This window comes from Alosa alosa, chromosome 14 (assembly GCF_017589495.1).
Source record: "Alosa alosa isolate M-15738 ecotype Scorff River chromosome 14, AALO_Geno_1.1, whole genome shotgun sequence".
NCBI lineage: Eukaryota > Metazoa > Chordata > Actinopteri > Clupeiformes > Clupeidae > Alosa > Alosa alosa.
Genome location: NC_063202.1, coordinates 12,312,040 through 12,333,970, shown reverse-complemented (window position 1 = coordinate 12,333,970; position 21,931 = coordinate 12,312,040). Strand labels below are relative to the sequence as shown.

At 46.1% G+C, this 21,931-nt stretch overlaps 2 protein-coding genes across 5 annotated transcripts in view; one reads left to right on the top strand and one right to left on the bottom strand.

Annotated features, from left to right (window-relative positions):
- Nucleotides 1–996, top strand: part of csf1ra (colony stimulating factor 1 receptor, a) — a 27,999-nt gene extending 27,003 nt beyond the window's left edge. For 2 of the 3 annotated variants that reach the window (XM_048263450.1, XM_048263448.1), the window contains one exon: nt 1–996. This exon is cut by the window's left edge. The gene's annotated coding sequence lies outside the window, so the exon portion shown is untranslated. The other variant, XR_007195719.1, reaches the window with a different exon arrangement.
- A 574-nt stretch (nt 997–1,570) lies between these two features.
- hmgxb3 (HMG box domain containing 3) lies at nt 1,571–21,784 on the bottom strand. 2 transcript variants are annotated; one of them, XM_048263445.1, is made up of 22 exons: nt 21,621–21,784; nt 20,353–20,505; nt 19,476–19,650; nt 18,475–18,888; nt 18,261–18,359; nt 17,921–18,052; nt 17,421–17,770; nt 17,090–17,175; nt 15,211–15,303; nt 14,959–15,044; nt 13,491–13,592; nt 13,159–13,305; nt 10,434–10,619; nt 10,036–10,160; nt 9,043–9,170; nt 8,389–8,520; nt 6,984–7,168; nt 5,628–5,844; nt 5,061–5,200; nt 4,591–4,710; nt 3,617–3,826; nt 1,571–3,101 (listed from the first exon to the last, which is right to left on the bottom strand). In XM_048263445.1, exons 2-22 carry the CDS (start codon nt 20,493–20,495, stop codon nt 2,595–2,597), a joined length of 3,777 nt encoding a protein of 1,258 aa, XP_048119402.1. In that variant the 5' UTR covers nt 20,496–20,505; nt 21,621–21,784; the 3' UTR covers nt 1,571–2,594. The 2 variants fall into 2 exon arrangements, with proteins under 2 accessions (XP_048119402.1, XP_048119403.1); XM_048263446.1 differs by having other exon boundaries at nt 5,067–5,200; nt 21,621–21,783.
- Nucleotides 21,785–21,931: the final 147 nt, after the last annotated feature.

Sequence of the window (21,931 nt, the reverse complement as noted above, 5' to 3'; positions counted from 1 at the left end):
GGGCAATTAAATTATTTTGTCCCCGAGGGGCAATTTCCCTATGCAGGCATAGTGACATATAAGACATAAAACAACATATAAGACAGGACAAAAGAAAGAACAGGACAGACCGGTCAGCACCCCACAGCATCTCACTGCTCTAAAGGTGTCTTAGGGGTGAGTGTTATCGCTGTTGAATTTGTAAAACTATCTAATATATCAACTTCACTGATGATGGGTACAAGTTTGAAATGCTGCCTCAACGTCAGTCTTTGTCTTCAGACTTGCTCTTAGCGTACTTTTTTTCTAATTTACTTTTGCGAGCCCAGGGCTCCCTTGAAAGAGATGCTAGATCTCAATGAGACTCAGCGGGTTAAATGAAATGATAAATAAAATTAAAAACAGAAAAATGATTTGAGTTGTAGAGCAGTAGCCCCTGTCTCCTGTGTGTCTGTCTAAAGGAGGTGGGCTGTAGCGGTCATCTCTGAGTCCAGTGTGTGTTGTAGAAGACGCCATCGTGCAAGTCTCACAGATGGTGAGTTTGTAGAATTTTGTGCGCCAGGCTTGCTGGGCCTAGGGTCAGGAGGTCATGATGGGTAGTGTGGGCATTCTGCCACGCCCCTGGGGTCAGGAGGTCATGATGGGTAGTGTGGGCATTCTGCCACGCCCCTGGGGTCAGGTCATGATGGGTAGTGTGGGCATTCTGCCACGCCCCTGGGGTCAGGAGGTCATGATGGTGATTGTATATTTTTGCAATTTGTCTGGAGACTGCTGGTGTGTAATCTTCAATATCATGTATCTATCAAACTATATTCTTATTCACATGTTAATGAAATGATAATGTATTCTTTCCAACTGTATTCTTCCACATGTTAATGAAATGAAATGTTCTGAAATGTTCAATATAAATCCTCTTCGATATAAAGTTTATAGCTGTATTCAGGTTTGTGCCAACCATTAAAGCTGGTTTCGTTGTATTCTGTGCAATGACATTAAAGAATTCTATTCTATTCTAAAGCCGGTTTCCTCTGGCTTCACATACTCCTGCATCTGTCTGACCAAGCAGTACGCACTACACATCCCCTGGCTGCTGCGTGGAATACGAGACAAGAGAGGAAGAGAAGGATAGAGTTAGGATGGGACAGAGAGAGAGAGAGGAAGAATGATAGAGTTAGGATGGGATGGAGAGAGAGAGAGAGAGGAAGAGAAGGATAGAGTTAGGATGGTATGGAGAGAGAGAGAAGGGGAGAGAGAAGGATAGAGTTAGGATGGGATGGAGAGAGAGGGGAAGAGAAAGAGTTAGGATGGGATGGAGAGAGAGAAGGATAGTTAGGATGTGATGGAGAGAGAGGAAGAAGGATAGAGTTAGGATGGGATGGAGAGAGGAAGAGAAGGAGAGAGAGGAAGAGAGAGAGAGAGAGATTGAGCAATCCCAAAGCAGGAAGGAACTGAATAAATGTAAATCTTTCCATAACCACAGAAACTGCTTCAAATAACCCAACTTCAAAAAATCCAACTTCTGCTCCACTGGTCTGGTCTTCCTCATTCGCAGCGGACAGGATGTGAGATCATCACCCAGAGACACTTGGAGCAGATTCACCTTTAATTTATTTCACCACAAAAGCGTCTTCAATATGATGCAACATCCAAGACAAGACATTTATATTATCTAATCTCTCTCTCTCACACACACACACACACACACAGAAGCACACAAATGTAGGCAATTTCAGAGATCAAAGTTCATCTTTACATTCAGAGGGCAGAGTACTGTATATTGTACATTATTAGTTAAAATATTAACACACATAATAGCACACACACACACACACACCAGCACTTTCAGTTACAGGCCACTTGTAATATAATGATAACCCCTGAATATGAATATTCTATAAAACACAAACAAATATGATAATTATCTGCTGGTTGTGTTAAGTTATGTGTCTGTAAAAGCACCAAAAATTCATGTGTTCAACATAATACACAGTCAGGTTTCCAAACACACTTAAATATAGTTAAATACACACACACACACACACACACACACACACACACACACAACACACACACGAATGACACCCCTCCCGCATATTGACCACTGCCTCACTCACGTACATCTCACAGTGCTGTACCGCCACCTGCTGGCCACAGAGGGGAATTACTCTCCCTTCCACTTTCGCCTTTTCAACAGCAGATACTATGCAACAGGCAACACACACACACACACACACACACACACACACACACACACAACGTCCTCAGGTATGAGTTGCTGTTTCCCGCTCCACAGATAGAGGGCAGCATTTCATTCTACTGAGTAATCTCTTCAGGGCCCTCAGAACAACTGCATTAAAACACACCTCTTCCTCTCTCTTACCCTCTCTCCTTCTCACTCACACTCACACACACACACTCACACTTACTCACACACACTCACACACACTCACACTCACATTTTCTCTCACTCTGTCTATGTGGTTCCTTGTGTATTGTGTTACTGTGCATAACTCTCTCTCTCTCTCCATCATTCTTCTCTCTCTCTTTCTCTCTCTCCATCACTCACCCTGTCTCTCTCTCTCTCTCTCCTCTCTGTGCATCCCTCCATCTCTCTCTCACTCGTGCGTTTGCTCCTCCTGCATGTCCTCGTGCTGGGTGTTGATGTGTGCCACTCCCAGCCTGTAGAGGGCGTCCCTGATCACCACCTCTCCCGGCCCGCAGTTCTGCAGCACCTCGGAGATCTGCCCGTTCACCACCTCGCGGCTCCACAGGAAGTCCAGCAGACGGTTGTACAGGAAGTAGAACGCCGCGTTCTCAAAGGTCACTTCCTGGTCCCGCAGGGCACCCGGGGCAGTGGCGTCCTCGTTCGAGCCCTCCTCCTGGACGGAGTTGAGGTAGGGCTGCAGCGCAGAGCAGGCGTCTGTGGAGCGGTGTGTGTGTGTGTGTGTGTGTGGGTGTGTGTGTGTGTGTGGGTGTGGGTGTGCGTGTGTCGGGGGCTGCAGCACCCAGCGAGAGGCGGAGTGTGTGAGGGGGTGCAGAGGAGAGGAGTCCAAACTGGACGTGTCCAACAGCGCCGGGTCAGAGTTCTGGAGGTGCTCCTGCAGCTCCTCACACAACACCGGCTACACACACACACACATACACACACACACACACACAACCACACATAACCACACATAACCACACACACACACACACACACACACACACACACACACACACACAGAGGGGAGAGATTAGTACAACAGAACAAGCCCAAATCACACATTTACAGCCAAGATTCCCCCCTCTTTAGAGTTCTACTGTAAAGAACCACTTACATACACCCTCACGCAGTTCTATAATATACCCCCCCTTTAGAGTTCTATAGCACCACTTACATACCCCCTCACACAGTTCTATAATATACCCCCTTTAGAGTTCTATAGCACCACTTACATACCCCCTCACACAGTTCTATAATATCCCCCTTTAGAGTTCTATAGCACCACTGACATACCCCCTCACACAGTTCTATAATATACCCCCTTTAGAGTTTTATAGCACCACTGACATATACCCTCACACATTTCTATAGCCCTTAAGAGTTCTCCAGCCCCATGACGTGCCCCTGCCCCACCCTCACCCTGCTGCTGACCTGCTGTGTGTCCAGAGAGTGGCTGAGTGCGGCCTGCCTGCCGCCCCACATGCTGCGTGCCAGGGGAGGGTACAGTGCCTCTGTGCAGAGCGCCACCTGTTGGCCACAGTCCGCCACATACACCACTGGCCAGAAGCGCGACGACACCAGCAAGTCCACGTGGTCCCGCGCACTCTCAGTCCGCACAAGATACTTACTGCCACACACCACCTGCACACACACACACACACACACACATTTATACAAACACACACACATGTAGTAAAAAATTATTTGTAAGAACATACTGTATACAAATGTGACTAACTTCATCAGTCTGTCTGCCTCATTTTTGCATTAACTGACGATTGTGTGAAGACACGCCTCAACCATCTGCAAATCAAGCCTTTTGTCATGTACAACGACCCAGCTTTTGTCTTATGGCAGACTTCACCATAGGTGGTCGGCGCCAATTTAGCACGCATATGTCCGGGGCGTGTCTGAACTTTTCCACTGACAAAGACAAAGACCCTGCTAACAGAATATAAGGCTGGGAGAAAGGACAATTGAGAGGTGACTTGAGGCAACTTGTTTCATGTTTCTCCTCCGAGCTGGCTTGTAATAAACCTGGGAGCATCTCCCTTTCTTAACACATCTCAGTTTTGGTTTTGCAAACGCACACACACAGAAATCAGTCACCAGGCCTACACACCCTGTCCACACACACTGTTTACACCCAAACAGGTGTGAATAACACAGAGAGGTGTGTGTGAGAGGTGCGTGTAAGAGAGAGGTGTGTGTGTGTGTAAGAGAGGTGTGTATCTGAGAGGTGTGTATCTGAGAGGTGTGTATCTGAGGGGTGTGTATGCGTATGCCTGGAAATGAGCATCAGCCAAATGTCGGTAAATTATAAAATAGCCGGTACAGCCGGTTCAGACACAAAACTATGTGTGTGTGTGTGTGTGTGTGTGTGTGTGTGTGTGTGTGTGTATTACCTGGTGAGGACAGACTTTACTAAGTCTGCCTGCAGTCAGGTGAGAGGGAGGAGGAGGACCGGTCAGCTGGCCACTCTGGATGTGTGTGTACAGGGAACATACACTCTCCAACAACTCCTCCTAGAGAGACAAGAGGGGAGAGAGAGAGAGAGAGAGAGAGAGAGAGAGAGAGAGAGAGCATTCCCATGAAACGTGGGAAGAATTGTCCGGAGGAACCCATTAAACTTCCTAGTTTTACTTTAAATACATTTGAGAGACATGTGTCTTGGCAGCAGACATGTGCCTTGAATCAATAAAGTATCTATCTATCTAGGAAACAACGTTTATTTTGTATATTTTAATTGCAAATTGTTGTTGACAAGCAATAGTGAAAGAAACCATCATGCAGGCTACTAGCAATGAATGCGGCTATCTATCTATCTATCTATCTACTTAGAAGTGTACACACACACACACACACACACACACACCTGTACCTTGGTGCTGTTGGGTGATGTGGGAGCTCCACAGCACTCTAACACACTCTGCAGTTCCACTGGTGTGTGTTCATGCATCTGCTCTGGCTTCAGATGACCCTCATGGATCAAGCGCACCAGAGTGGAGGGGTCCCCTGTGTAGACACACACACACACACACACACACACGGTCCATTATACGAGTTCATTAATGTTTGAGTGAGTGAATATTTCTCTGTGTGATTCTGTGTCCATTGTGCGTGTGTGTGTGTACATGTGTCTGTGTGTGTCTGTGTGTGTGTGTGTGTGTGTGTGTGTGTGAAGTGAGTGTGTGTGTGTGTGCGTGTTCACCTGCGGGGGCTGTGTGTGTGTGTGTGTGTGTGTGTGTCCACCTGCGGGGCTGTGTGTGTGTGTGTGTGTGAGAGTGTGTGTGTCCCCACCTGCGGGGCTGTGTGTGTGTGTGTGTGTGTACATGTGCGGGTTTGTGTGTGTGTGTGTGTACATGTGCGTGTGTACATGTGCATGTGTGTGTGTGTGTGTGTACATGTGTGTGTGTGTGTGTGTGTGTGTGTGTGTGTCCACCTGCGGGGCTGTGTGTGTTACTCTTGTCCTTCTCTGTGTTGATGACGGCAGCTGCCCTCATGAGGGGCGGGACGAAGGGTGCGATGATGGAGGCGTCGAAGCGTGTGATTGGCGGGCTGGAGGGGAAGGCGGCCTGTTCCAGCGCCTCGTTCTCCATCGTCAGCCAGAAGTCATCCACCTGAACCTCGTCAGACACAGCACACTCAGGCCACGTGAACTAGAGAGGGAGAGAGGGAGAGAAAGAGAGAGAGAGAGAGTGAGAGAGAGAGAGAAACATCTTATCAGTTTCGTTGGGCGACCATGGCATTGAAGTCTTGAGTTAGTGAATTGGCTGCCATTCTTTGTTGGTAACCAAATAGCCTACACATTTTGTAATCGCTGCGTACATGCATTCTCTCTCCTGCAGATTTGCGTTCAGTAGCCAAGTGTGTAATATTGCAAAAGTTGAAAAAATAAATGTGTTTATTGTACAGAAAATAAATAGTCTACTGTCATACTGTCAGTTAATAGGCTACATTGGAGAGAAGAGTTTGGAGAGTGAAGTTATGATGCAACTTGGACTTTTATGAAAATAATTTACGAACCAGAACATGGGCCATGACCATGAAGCCTCTATTTCTTGCAGCTGTTAAAACACCCGCTAGATAGTTTAAATAGCCACCAACATTCGCTTTTGCAGCACAGATTATTTCTGAAAGTTATTCCACTAGGCCTACTGGCCGATTTATCAAACGAGTGGTTTCTCGTTCGTCCTCCGCAACCACAGGTAAGTGATGCCAAGCAATTTCTAATATGTAACACTTTTTGTGACATTCAGCAAGTATCTCCTCACCTAATAGTATCTCCTCACCTCTCCTCACCAATATGTTCTACTCTACGTGGAGTTGTCCTACATCTCAGTTGCATCAGTAATCTAATTTTGAAGGTTCTAAAATATGACTATATGCTGCACTGAATCTTTCTCGTTTTCTTTCATTTGTCCAGCTAACTTTTCCATTGAAACTCGCCATTTATGATTGGTTACACAGTCGACATTCTGAAATGTCCTGCATGATCAAGGCCAAATTAACCAGTCATCCCGCAACCAGTGTCAGCAGCACGAGCGCTGACAGTGACGGTGTGTTTCTGATGTCAGATTATTATGTACTAGACTGTTGTCACGTTGCAGCGCTGTACTTATATGAAGTAGCATTAATCAATATGAGGGGCAGAGGGGGATAAATGTTGCCCCACCGATAATGAAAATAATTAAGCAGAGGGGAGGATATCAAGTCCAAAGGAGGATATCCCCCCCCCCCCCCCCCCCAACAAATCGCACCCTGTGTGTGTGTGTGTGTGTGTGTGTGTGTGTTTCACCTCTACATTACGCAGCAGTAGTGTGTTGTTGCTGTTGCGTTGAGCGATCTCCACCCTGGGTGCAACGCCACACACTCCACAGATCATGTCGTTGTAGTCGCGCAGCGTCAGGCTCTCAAACGCCCAGTAGCCAGCCAGCACCAACGACACGAGCTCCGACAGCTCACACCCACTCAGCGTACTCACTAGGGCAGAGGAGCGGAGAGTCAGAGTGTGTGTGTGTGTGTGTGTGTGTGTGTTTATGTGGGGTGTGTGTGTGTGTGTGTGTGTGTGTGTGTGTGTGTGTGTGTGTGTGTGTGTGTGTGTTTGTCAGGGTTCCCACTAAGTGAAATGTAATATTCCATGACTTTTCTCTGACAAAAAAAACCCTGAATTTCCATGACCTACTTTATAATGAACAATATACCGACCAAAGATATCAGAACAGTCCCATAGTTAGTCAGAACATTTCAGCGTGGGAGATGAATAAATGGGTATTGAATGAACAAAGTTGGGCTAACCACAACTACTCAAGCAAGCAATAAAGCTAATAACCAGATATACACCAATTCTGAGTGGAAATATATTTGTATTAATGTATTTTGGCAAGTAAATTTTAAACTGCTACAACAAAATTCTCTGATATTCCATGACTTTGCCTCCAAAATGATAAAATTTGGTGACTTTACATGTCTGGAATAGACTTCCCAAAATGCCATGATATTCCAGATATTCCATGACCTTTGGGAACCTTAGGAGGACCTTTGAGAAGTTAAGTCGTTCATCAATTACAACGCCCAAGTTATGTGCCGATCTAGTTGGGGTCAGTGAAATTGAGTCAAGCTGGATGTTAATCTGTTGGGGAATAGCTGTTTTAGCAGAAAACACCAAAAACTCAGTTTTTGAGAGATTAAACTGAAGGTGCCGATCTTTCATCCAGGCTGAAGTATCCTTAAGGCATGCAGAAATCCGGTGGGAAACACTAGAGTCATCAGGTGGGAAAGACAGGTAAAGTTGAGTGCCGTCTGCATAACAGTGATAGTCAAATCCATGGGAGCGAATGGTCTCACCTAAGGAAGTGGTGTAAATAGAGAAAAGCAAGGGTCCTAATACTGATCCCTGAGGCACACCTGTGGTGAGGTCATGAGACTTAGATACCTGTCCCTGCCAAGACACGCTGAAAGAACGCCCTTTAAGGTAAGATTCAAACCAGTCAAGTGCTTTTCCAGAAATTCCCAGTTCAGATTGTATAGAAAGGAGAATGTCATGGTTTACAGTATCAAAGGCTGCAGATAAATCTAGTAGAATTAATACTGATGACTGAGCAGAGGACTTAGCTACTCTCAATACTTTTGTAAGCATATGTGTGTGTGTGTATTTGTGCAGTGTGTGTGTATTTGTGCGGTGTGTGTGTGTGTGTGTGTACCTGGTTGGTTCTGGACGTTCTGCAATATGGCAACAGCAGCTTGTGCTGGATCGTGACCCAGTCTGAGGTGGTTACGGATCTTAAAGAACAGATCCAGACTCACTAGTAGCTTATTCCCCACATTAAACAGACCTGTGAACACACACACACACACACACACAAACACATAAATATACATACATGGTGTTATGCATTTCTAAAATAATAAAGCCAGCCCATAGAGACCAAGTGATCTGATAATCTGATGTCTGGGGCATTATTAGTCATTAGTAACACACACACACACACACACACACACACACTTAATAATCAGTAACACACACACACACCAGCCCATAGAGACTAAGAGACTATAAAGTGATCTGATAATCTGATGTCTGACGCATTATTAGTCATTAGTAACACACACACACACACACACACACACACACACACAATAATCAGTAACACACACACACACACACACACACACACACACACACACACACACACACACACACCAGCCCATAGAGACTAAGAGACTATAAAGTGATCTGATAATCTGATGTCTGAGGCATTATTAGTCATTAGTAACATCTGCGGTGGTAGTGTAGTGGTTAAGGAGCTGGGCTGGCGTGCAGTACTGTGTGTGTGTGTGTGTTTGTGTGTGTGTACCTGGGTGTATATCTATGAGGCTGTGTAGGGCCAGGCACTGTGTGTTGGTGCAAATCTTCAGCTGAATGGAGGCTGTCTGCAGATGAGACTCAGTCAGTAACCAGCAGTCCTCCTGCCCTGCAACAGAGCTACACACACACGCACACACACACACACAGACATACACACACAAACCACAGAAGGAAAACACATTACTAAAGGCAAGCTAAAGACGTTACTCAAAGTGCATGTGTGCATGAAAGTAAACAGTGTGTTCTTGTAACTTATTAATACTAACCATCATGACTAATAGTAATACTAACCCACTCTATATCTATAACTTAACTCATGACTAATAGTTATACTAACCCACTCTATATCTGTAACTTGACTAATGACTAATAGTTATACTAACCATCATGACTAATAGTAATACTAACCATCATGATTATACTAATACTAACCATCATGACTAATAGTAATACTAACCCACTCTATATCTGTCTTTCTTCCCCCTTACCTCACTTGTGAGGTATACCATTACCAGTCATCAGCCATCCTTGTGTTTGGCCCTCAACTCACCTGAAGTCCCATCCCTACGACTGCCCTATTGCTGTCCTCTTACCCGGATTCCTGGCCCGTGCAGCCTAGCGACCCACTACTTGCCCTACGACAACTCCTAATCCCCCTAGACAATTCATTCCTACACTGGACTATTTGAACTTTCTGACACTAAATGGGATTCATGCATTATCATACTGGATATGTAACCATCCCACCTCTTTGTAACATACACCTCAGGTGGCTTTAAACACCATGTTCCATTCTCTACACCTAACTAACCTTCATTTATCTGACCCTAGGCAGATGGGTCAGGCCCTTGAGTCGTGGATCTGCTCAAGGTTTCTTCCTATATGTATCTCCAATTCTAGTGCCATGAGACATGTGTTGAGTGAGTGTGTGTATGTGTGAGAGAGACAGAGAGAGAGAGAGAGTGTGTGTGTGTGTGTGTACCTCTGTCCTCCCTTAAACAGAGGGAACTGGCAGAGGCTGCAGTGTTCTGCGGGCGACTCGTAGAAACGCGGCCAACTGCTCTGGAGCTGGGCACTCAGCTGCTCATCTGTAGAGGACACTACCACCTGCACACACACACACACACACACACACACACACATACATACATACATACATACATACATACAGACACAGACACACACGCACACACACATAAACACACGCACACACACATAAACACACACACACACACGCACACGCGCGCACACGGACGCACGCACACGCACACACAGACACAGACACTGTCACAGGTGTACAAAAATATGTATGTATGTAAGTGTGTGTGTGTATCTGTGAGTTGTTGTTGTGTGTGTGTGTGTCTGTGTGTGTCTGTGTACCTGTGTGTTGTTGAGCTCCTGAATGAGTGTGAGTGTATCCTGAAGTTCTCCCTCACTCTCTGGAATCTGTAGGCATTGCCGTAGCAACTGGAGTGTGTTCTGTCTCTGGACGTCTCTCTGAGCTGCAGTCAGCGGAGTGTATGGGTCTAACACACACTCTGCATCAACTCTGCAGTCCTCAGCAACCTGCACACACACACACATATTAGTTTAAATATAAATCATTTAACGCAACACAAATCTTTGCTGCTGTTGTTGACTTGAGTCATGATCAGCAGCTGTCTTAGTGTCGATTATTAGCGGTGACGTGGGCATTAGCGCTGGCATGGGCATTAGCGCTGGCGTGGGCATTAGCACTGGCGTGGGCATTAGCACTGGCGTGGGCATTAGGGCTGGCGTGGGCATTAGCGCTGGCGTGGGCATTAGGGCTGGCGTGGGCATTAGGGATGGCGTGGGCATTAGCGCTGGCGTGTTATCATTAAATCTAGATTATTAGCGGTGACGCGGGCATTAGCGCTGGCGTGGGCATAACCTCTAGTGTGTTATCATGGCTTTATTCTAAATGTATGTCTAAATAGTTATAGTCCCCTGTGATTGTCAATGTAGTAAATAGTGTTAGCCTTTTACGAGTGTTAGCCTTAGCGAGTCACCGTAATGCGCAAGGGCGCACGGCGCGAGTTAAAACTGACAAGCTTGATATTAGCGTTCTCACCGTAGCTTTGCTCTTGCGCAAGTCAGAACAGAGCATTTGCTTCTTACCATAGCTTTGCTCTTGTGCGTCTTATCTCTGACATTAATGGCTGTCTCTCAAACCACCTACTTGCACACTTCCAATACTTAGTTTATGTATACAGTATAGTGCAGATATTGGGACGGTACTAACCATCGAAAAGTGGGCACTATGGAAGTAAGGGCTCAGTGCACACTAGCAGTGGACTAACGGAAGTGTGCGGTTTGAGACACGACCACACACTAATGCTGCCAATGTTAGCCTCTTACCATAGCTCTTGCGTGTGTTAGCGCTGACATTAATGTTAGCATCTCACCATAGCTCTTGCGTGTGTTAGCGCTGACATTAATGTTAGCATTAGTGCTGCCGGGATTAGTCGACGTAATCGGCCATAAAAATTAGTCGACAGCGTGTCGTTTTACTATTGACCAGCAATTTATTTTTGGTCTCCCGAAAATGATTATCAATGAAATGGCAAGCTATTCTGTACTGTTTATTACCTCTTGAGAAGTACAATGACTGTCTTTGAATGGTAAACAGGCTACTCAGACTTTTAATGTTTTAAACCCCGCCATGCATGCGTCACTGCGCCTGCAGGTGTACGGCCGTACACACTATGTGTACCATCAGGCAACTCAACAACGAGAGATAATTTCCCGTGTGTGTATTCACACCATGTTGGCCCTACTTTTTGGGGCAGCCGTGGCCTACTGGTTAGCACTTCGGACTTGTAACCGGAGGGTTGCCGGTTCGGACCCCGACCAGTAGGCACGGCTGAAGTGCCCTTGAGCAAGGCACCTAATCCCTCACTGATCCCCGAGCGCCGCTGTTGTTGCAGGCAGCTCACTGCGCCGGGATTAGTGTGTGCTTCAACTCACTGTGTGTTCACTGTGTGCTGAGTGTGTTTCACTAATTTACGGATTGGGATAAATGCAGAGACCAAATTTCCCTCACGGGATCAAAAGAGTATATATACTATACTTATACATAACTTCCCAACTCTGCACAGTATCCTATTAACTCCATGACATTAGGCTATTTACACTTTTCTGTAAAGTAAAGTTTGTAAACACGTTATCCAAATCAACTTAACGTACACACCTTTTGTTTGAGCAGGAGAGACAATAACAATGCACGATCGCAGCAATTACAGATGTTGAAGGCTAGGCTACTTGTTGCTTTCTTTTACTATCTATGGTTGCTGGTTATCAGCACACAATGTTAAGCTAATTTACTAACTCAAGACTTCAAGGCCATCATGGATATAAAACATTTTTGTAAACAAAGGGATGGAGGCAGCAAAGCTGGAGGAGTTATTTCAGATGGGCAAGAACAAGGTAGGCAAAATTGGTGTGCTTGTCAAAACGTTATAGCCGGATTATACTGAATAATGCTTACTGATGTTGAAGCGCACACGCTGTTTAAAGCCATACAAAATGGTAAACTAGAACAGAACTAGAGGTAACTTTAGCCTTTATAGGGCTGTATAAAGTTGTCCAAATGAATAGGTCGTTATTAGGCGTTTTTGTTGTTGTGAAGATATTGCATGTGGATGTTGTACTATGTAGGCTACGTTTTAGGTGACCAATGCATGAATGAAACCGGGAAACGGATAAATATTATCAACGCTTTGAATGTTTTGTTGCGGGGGGAGGCATAATCATACTTATTTAGATTGTAATACATAATGTTTTTGAACAGTTACTCATGCTTAGATTGTTAATACGTAATGTTTTTGAACAGTTTACTTCATGAGCGTCTAACAAAAGTAGGCTGATAGCCATGTGAAGGTGAAGGTGAAACTGTTCATGGCACAGGTGACATTTCACGTTTTGGCCCTTCAGTTGAGTTCAAAATAAAATGGACACGAAATAACAAACACTTGATTTTGTTTTAAAAATTAGTCATTTAGATTAGTCGACTAATCAAAAAATTAGCCGAAAGATTAGTCGTTAGAAAATGAGTCGTTAGTGGCAGCAGTAGTTAGCATCTCACCGTAGCTTTGCTCTTGCGTGCGGGGTTCTTGCTGAGTTCCCAGCCACAGGCGGGGCAGTGGGCGGGCTTATGACGGTTCTTGTACACATAGTCACATCCAGGGTTCTTACAGCGACCACGGCCACGTGCCGTCGACAGACCCAAGTCCTAACACACACACACGATGCTGTAGTTCATGTATGACACTTTGCTCGATGACTATTTACTGTCCACGTTATTTACACAAAGCTTTGTTATTAGAGCCCACAGGATTACACAAACTTGAATTGCAAATACAAATGTAGGAAACCAGTCAAACAATCACACACACACACACACACACACATCCTCACCAGGTTGGCACCAGTGTTTTGCTTGAAGGGAACCATGGACAGCATCTTCAGGCTGTTTTCTGTGATGATAAACTGACCACTGGTCATACGGGACGCAGGCTTCTAAGAACACACACACACACACACACAATTACTAATAACACAGAGGTCTGAGAACACATGCACAAGAGTTTGTTCATGTATGTGTGTGTGTGTGTGTGTGTGTGTGTGTGTGTGTGTGTGTGTGTGTGTGTGTTAGGGCTACACAAAAATCACAATCATAATCGCAATCATAATTGCAATATGAACCAACGCAATTACCTAACTGCAAAAGCTACAAATAATCGTGCACAGCTAATTTAGTTGCATTAATGACTCTCATATGCATGCCCTTCTTGACTCCGCCCCTTCTGATTGGTGGGTGTGTGTAGCGTGTGAGGGGCACAGACATTCTGATTGGTGGGTGTGTGTAGCGTGTAAGGGGCACAGACATTCTGATTGGTGAGCTTCACAGTCGGTCTGGGGTCCTGTGCTTATTGTGCACTGGGCGTGCTCACCAATCAGGGTTTGCACAAATTAAGGGGACATTTGGAATATTGAACTGAATCAATTCATTGACATTCCAAAATCATATCGCAAATCGCAATATCTGTCCGAAAAATCGCAATTCTATATTCTCACCAATTTGTGCAGCCCTAGTGTGTGTGTTTGGTATGTGTAAGTGTGTGTGAGTGTGTGTGTGTGTTTACCTGCTCTGGGGTTGGGGGAGGTAGAGTGTGTGTGTGTGGTATGTGTAAGTGTGTGTGAGTGTGTGTGTGTGTGTTTACCTGCTCTGGGGTTGGGGGAGGTAGAGTGTGTGTGTGTGGTATGTGTAAGTGTGTGTGTGTGAGAGTGTGTGTGTGTGTTTACCTGCTCTGGGGTTGGGGGAGGTAGAGTGTGTGTGTGTGTGGTATGTGTAAGTGTGTGTGAGTGTGTGTGTTTACCTGCTCTGGGGTTGGGGGAGGTAGAGTGTGTGTGTGTGGTATGTGTAAGTGTATGTGAGTGAGTGTGTGTGTGTGTTTACCTGCTCTGGGGTTGGGGAAGGTAGAGTGTGTGTATGTGGTATGTGTAAGTGTGTGTGTGTGTGTGTGTGTGGGAACGTGTAAGTGTGTGTGTGTTTACCTGCTCTGGGGTTGGGGGAGGTAGAGTGTGTGTGTGTGTGTGTATGTGTAAGTGTGTGTGAGTGTGTGTGTGTGTGTGTTTACCTTCTCTGGGATTGGGGGAGGTAGAGTGTGTGTGTGTGTGTGTGTGTGTGTGTTTATCTGCTCTGGGGTTGGGGGAGGTAGAGTGTGTGTGTATGTGAGTGTGTGTGTGTGTGTGTGTGTGAGTGTGTGTGTGTGAGTGTGTGTGTTTACCTGCTCTGGGGTTGGGGGAGGTAGAGTGTGTGTGTATGTGAGTGTGTGTGTGTGAGTGTGTGTGTGTGAGTGTGTGTGTGTGTGTGTGTGTTTACCTGCTCTGGGGTTAGGGGAGGTAGAGCGTGCCCAAGCTGTTTCAGTGTACTGGGTTTTAGACCAGAGATTTCACAGGGGACTTTTACTGCAGAAAACACACACATATATGCACTTAACCACACACACACACACATGGATATACATACACTTATACAAGTGTATAATGGTAATGTCATACACAACTTTCTACTGTGACAGCAATGTGTGTGTGTGTGTGTGTGTGTGTGTGTGTGTGTGTGTGTGGGGTCTACCTGTTTTAATGGTGCTGCTGTTCTTAACTTCAATCTTGGGCTTGTTGGAAGGAGGGACAGTGATAAACTGCACTACAGTAGCTGGGGAAGGAACTGGTCTCGCGCACACACAGACACAGACATACACACACACACAATATGTTTTACCAGCTTATCATAAAGTAAACCTGTAAATCTGTAAATCTGATGCTTTTAAACAGAACACTGGCACCATCGTCCCACAGTACTGTGTGTGTGTGTGTGTGTGTGTGTGTGTGTGTGTGTGTGTGTGTGTGTGTGTGCATGCATATTTGTGTCCAACGTGTGCGTGTGTGGGTGTGTACATGTGTGCGTGCGTGCATGCGTCTTTGTGTACAACGTGTGTGTGTGTGTGTGTGTGTGTATGTGTGCAGGGGTGGAGTGGGGCACTAAAATCCACCGGGAAAATTCTGACCCCCCTCCCCCCTTATATCAATAACCCAAACAAAATTTATGTCAATTTAAAATACTAAATAAAAAAAAAAATGTATCTGGATGAGGACCCAGATTATGTTATGTTACTTTTTGTGGAACTCCTAAGTCTGTTCTAACGGCAGCCAAGTCTACACATTTGGGAAGGACTTAACTTAAATATGAAACCTGACCACTAAATGGCCCACTAATTAGTCATTAGGCTATATACCAACATTTGACTAGCTTGTGCTAGTTCCTGCCTAGCAATAACTTCAATGCTTTAGCTCCGCTAACCCTTCTCTTCTTGCCTTCCATGTGTAAAACAACAAGCAACCACACAAATCCATCGACTGTCATAAATCCTGTAGTTTTCCTCGAACTTTCTCGCTTATAGGGTCATGACATTAGACGAGGGGCCACTCATTTATCCCCCTACATTTCTATAAAATAGACTTGATCAGCAATCGGTTCATTGGATAAACCAGAAACACATTCCCTATTCCCAGGAGGCTTTGCTACATTCTAGCCTACGTTAATTTAAAACAAACTAAAAATAAAAAATGTAATTATTTATTAATTATTTGTGACCATGGAAGTTCTGTAACAAAGAGCTCTGCTCTAGTGGAAATTAAATTAAATTAAATTAAATTAAATTAAGATTGGCTACACAAAGATCAGTAGATTGATGGGAGAGATGAGTGTGCAGGGTAACCTAACCATGACTGAGATATAGACAGTGAGCGAGTGGTATAAATATCTCTTTAGTGTATTATTGGAGATTTTCGCGGAGAATTATGAGAGTCAATTATTTCGATGAATTCTAAAGGCTGGTTGCGTAGGCTACGTCTCACGGCCGCGTCGAAGAGTCTATGGGCCGGCCCACCGGGAAAAGTCCCGATTGCCACTCTGCCCCTGTGTGTGTGTGTGTGTGTGTGTGTGTGTGTGTTGTTACGACCCTGTGCCCCTTCAGGCCTTCTCCTGTCCTGCACGGGCAGGGCTGGACCTGGTTGGGCTAATGCCCTCATTGATTACACCTATGGTTAGGGTGATAGATGGATAGATAGATACTTTATTGATCCCCAGGGGACCATATAAGGGGTTTCCTATCTCTCTCATTAGGCACTTTTTCTTCCTTCTTGCATGCACTCACTTTGATTCTCTCACACTTGCACTTTGCTCTCTCCCCTCTATTTCTAACTCTACCTCTCTTTCTCTTTTTTTGTCTTTAGGCCTACTTCATCTAGCTTCTCACATACTGACCCTCTTTTCATCAATCCATACACACACGCCACCACTCCCATTCATTTTCCCCTAGACATTTTGCTATTGGTAACCTTGTGCTTTACTTTAATAAATTAATATATTTGGTTTGAACCAAATTTCGGTCTGGGAATGAGCTGGCCGTAACAGTGTGTGAGTGTGTGTGTGTGTGTGTGTGTGTGTGTACCTGCTTTGGTGGGAGCTGGCAGTATTGCTCTCACGGGACGCTTCTGTCCAGCACCTGCACTTCTGGCTCTACCTCGAGCACGACCACTGAAAAAACATGACCACACACACACACACACACACACACACACACATTATACACACACACACACACACACACACGACACAAATACATGTTATAACATATGTATGAATAGGCCCATCCCACAGCCTCGGGGTAAAGCCTTTGAAGGAGAACTTGTGAGAACATTTTTCACAAAGATCTCCGTTTCTCGAGTACTGTCAGAGCGAGTACTGTCAGATCAAAACACAAAACGTCAGCAGTGACTCACCTGGAGGTTTTCCTGCCACCCCCCTCAGCACCATCAGCAGCTGTGTCAGGCCTCGTGTCCGTGCCAGTCCTGGTGCCCGCGTGGGCAGTGCTGGCACTCGTGGCGTTCTGCTCCACACTCTCCGTGCCAGCGACCTCTGGTGGTTGGGTGGGTGCCCGCCGTTCTCGCGGCAACCGGACGATCGTCTGGTGCTCCTTAGCGTTAGCTTTCGCTGTAGAGTTCAGATGGGCGGGAGGCTCTGCCTCTTCTGGGTGTGGTGCGGAGGGAGGGGGAGGGTCCTTCTGTGGTGTCCGTGGTGATGGCTTGTCGTTGCCAGGCAGCGCACCTGCTTTATCATAGTCTCTCTTCCCCTGTGACATGGACAGGCAATCAGCCAATTGGGCAAAGGGCATCTAGGGGTGTGTGTGTGTGTGTGTGTGGGGAGGTGTGTGTGTGGGTGCGTGTCTGTGTCTGTGAGTAAGTAAGTGAGAGAATGTGTGTGCTTGAGTGTGTTCACTCACCACAGCGATCCACTTGCCCCCCAGGTGAAGCCCACACAGCGGGCAGAGGGGGGGTTTGTGCCGTGTGACGTAGGTGAAAGGGCAGCCGGGCGTGTGGCAACTGCCCCTCCCTCTCCGGGTGTACTTGATGGACTAAACACACACACACACACACACACACCACAAAGAGTTACAATATTAACAGAAGAAGACAAGAACATTAGAGCAGGAAAGACATACTCATAAACACACACACACACACACACACACACACACACACACACACACACATGCGCACGCACGCACACACACACACACGCCACACACACACACACACACTGAGAGGAATAGCAGCACACACCAGTTTGACGGGAGGCTTGGGGGCGGAGTCCACGCTGGACATGAGGGGCAGCATGAGCACGGAGCTGGCGGGGGTCATGACCTTGCTCTCCAGAACGTTCTGCAACAGTTGGGGTCAAAGGTCAAGGGTCAGGGGTCAGGGGTCGCAACTCCACACATGGCCCTTACAGCTCCTCAGTCACATTTCAAACTGCCAATCAAATCCAGCTGCTCACCTGATTGGGTATGATGGCCACCAGGTGGGTGGAGTCTGTCTTCAACAGCCCCTCCTCCATCGCCATGCCAACTGCAGTCGTGTGTGTAGCCTCCTGCTCTTTGATGGGGCAGCTGGCCGGCGTGTGTGTGAGAGTGTGTGGCTGAGGCAGCGTTGCCACAGCGACAGAGGCGGCCGCAGCTGTGTCATCCCTAGGCATCTCCATGGCGACGCTCTGCTCGGCCAGCTCCACCTCGCTGCCCAGCGCCATCGGAGAGAATAGCGGAGACTCGCCGCCGGCGTCCACACACACCTCCACTGCCCCGGCCACCTGCTCGTCCAGCACACCGCCTTTCGGCAGCAGCACAAAGCTCGCCCGCGGGAGAATCCTCCGGAACCCCGGAACATCCTGGGACGCAACAGCTGAGACGGCTCTCTGTGGGGTCAAAGAGGAGAGGTCGTAGGTCGGGGAAGGAACCCGATGAGGCGTTGTAAATAAAGAGTGAAAAAAAAGGAACAGAGAGTGCAGCTCCTCTCTCTATTTAAGATGTAAGACTTATTTAGAATGCCAGTGAGCATCGCTACCTGTGGAGCATTCCTTTGCCTTGTGTTAGTTAAGCTATAATCAGACCAGATGTGCTATAAGTATAAGTATAAGTATATATACTCTTTTGATCCCGTGAGGGAAATTTGGTCTCTGCATTTATCCCAATTTGTGAATTAGTGAAACACACTGCACACAGTGAGGTGAAGCACACACTAATCCTGATGCAGTGAGCTGCCTGCAACAACAGCGGCGCTCGGGGAGCAGTGAGAGGTTAGGTGCCTTGCTCAAGGGCACGTCATCCATGGCCTACTGGTCGGGGTTCGAACTGGCAACGCTCCGGTTACAAGTCCGAAGCGCTAACCAGTAGGCCACGGCTGCCCCAATCAGATCAGATGTGTTATGATATGATCTATGATAGTAGTTAGTTCTGCTCTAGTGAAACCAGTTCTGACAGCACTCGGCTGGGTTCTGCTGACCTGCGTGAGTCCGTCCCGCTCCATCAAGGCCCGGTCCAGGTAGAAGGCCTTATCGGCCACGCTGAGCCTCCTCCAGCTCTCGCTGATGCGCTTGTTAATCTCCGACTGCGGCAAGTCCGGGTGCTCCTGCTGGAGACGCTGGTGCACGTCAAAGTAGTACAGCAGATACGCTGACCTGACACACACACACACACACACACACACACACACACACACACAGTCACTAAATACAGCTCAGGGTGCTCTTGTTGCAGACCCTGGTGCACGTCAAAGTAGCACAGCTGGTATGTCAACCTTTATTTTCACCAGTTTTCAACATCATGGCACCATTTTAGCACTAAAAAGGCACCAATGCGTCGAGAACTGTCCAGAAAGGTCCAGAACAGTGGAGCTTTATAGCACAATGCCAGACATTCTAGACAATTTGGCCTATAATTCCATTTATGACAGACATTCCAGACAATTCGGCCGATACGTCAGAAGCCTATGCCAGAAAAAAGGGCTAATCATATCCGCTTGTCGAGCGATAACATTGATTATGACACATACACACACACAGTAAAAATAATGTGTACAGACTATATTTAAAACATATGGTTTAGATCACTGATTAAGTTGGATACTCAAATCAGTGTTGATGGTTGAAAAAAATGATCTTTGCATGCATTTGTACAAAACAATTACAGACAGATGATAAAACAGAATGTAAAAAACAGGTTAACAGTATACCAAGTTGACAATCGCCGTCAGAATCAATGCTCTGGATTACTGCAGAATCAATGTCATATCAGAATCAATCAATCAATCAATCAATCAATCAATATGTTTTGTGTGTGTGTGCATGTGTGTGTGTGTGCGAGCATGCACGTGTGTGTACCTGGGTTTCTTTGTTTTGTCGAGACGTTCTGCGTGGCCTTTGGGCTTTCTCCTCCTCTTGGGTGAAGGAACCTCCAGCGAGGAGTAGCAGCTCTCCACCTCCTCCTCCAGCCTTACCTCCGCGTCCTCAAACACAGCCTCCATCTCCACCACCCTCCACCACACACACACACATACCACACCCACACACACATTAAAAGGCTTGCTTTTGAATCCAAAAGGCAGGCAAGGAAAACAAGATCCAAACTTTGGGTAGAGGTGACAGGTCTACACGGCTCACACATTTTTGCAGGTTTGTCCATTTACAACACTTAAGGATAAACAAAACATATTTGACACCATATTTGATAAACAAAATATCTTTGACACCATATTTGATAAACTGAACATATTTGACACTGGCTGAGATGGAGCAGTATTTTGCAAGTCATTTGGCCGCACACACACACACACGCACGCACAGACACACATAATATAAAATCAATCATATTAAGGTCTCAGTGGCACACAGCATGTGGTAATCTAGGGTGATTAGTAAAATAGCCATATATAGTGTTTGATGGCCCTTGTATAGCCAAACATGACAAATATGGCTCCTTGGGGGCAGGACTGCATCAACGTCCCTGTCTCATCTGTAATTCACTATAGAGGCTAGCTTTTGGATCCAGCACCATGATCTGACCAAAGCTGGGGGGACTTCAAGGGGCGACTCATTTAGACATGCAATGTTGATGCAAATGATGCCTGGTTGTCATTCTTGAGGCCGTGGCCTGCTATATATGTAGCACAAATACCAGACTGTGTCAGTAACACGTTAATTACAACCCACAACGCGCTATGACTTGTTTCTAGCCTGATTTGGCATAACTATGGAGTCTAACAGAGCAGCGTTGGGACTGCGCCTCCGACTACATAGAATCTGACTCAGGTCTGCCCTCCGCGCATAAGCAAAGCAAAGAGCCATGTCTGAGTCATTCCACAAACGGCAAAAGTAGCTAAGCGCCTGACAAGGACAACTTGAGGCCTGTGACTAAGATGGCTAGAATATTAGCTTGTGTAACATAATCATATAAACCTTAAATTAAGAAAATGTATCACTATTTTAAGGACATTATACAATAGCTTTCTACACCGCACACTCATACTGATGTTTTCTGAAGCTGTCTGATATCTCCCTCCCGTAAGAAAATCCTGAGTACTTGTGTGTCTCCATACTGACTTCAGCCTCGACGAATTATCCAATGAGCGACTGCCTTGTTGCAACCTTACCTGGTTTGCAATTGTAATACTCCCCAGTCCAGCTAAACGTCAGATCAGATATACTTGAAATAATCAAAGCATGATATGTTTGGTCTATTCGTCGAATTTGACTATGTTAGAAGCTCTTATAATAATTCAGAAAGACTCTCTTTTCGTCTTCGTACTTCCCCAGGATTTCGTTAAAATGGCGCTCTGTTGCTAAGGTTGACAACCAATCATGTGACAGAATGAATCAGCATCAGCCAATCGTATGACACGTTTTAAACACGTGAAAGCGTTTCTGCTGTTGTTTGTAGCAGGAATTGGTAGCATTTTCCCGC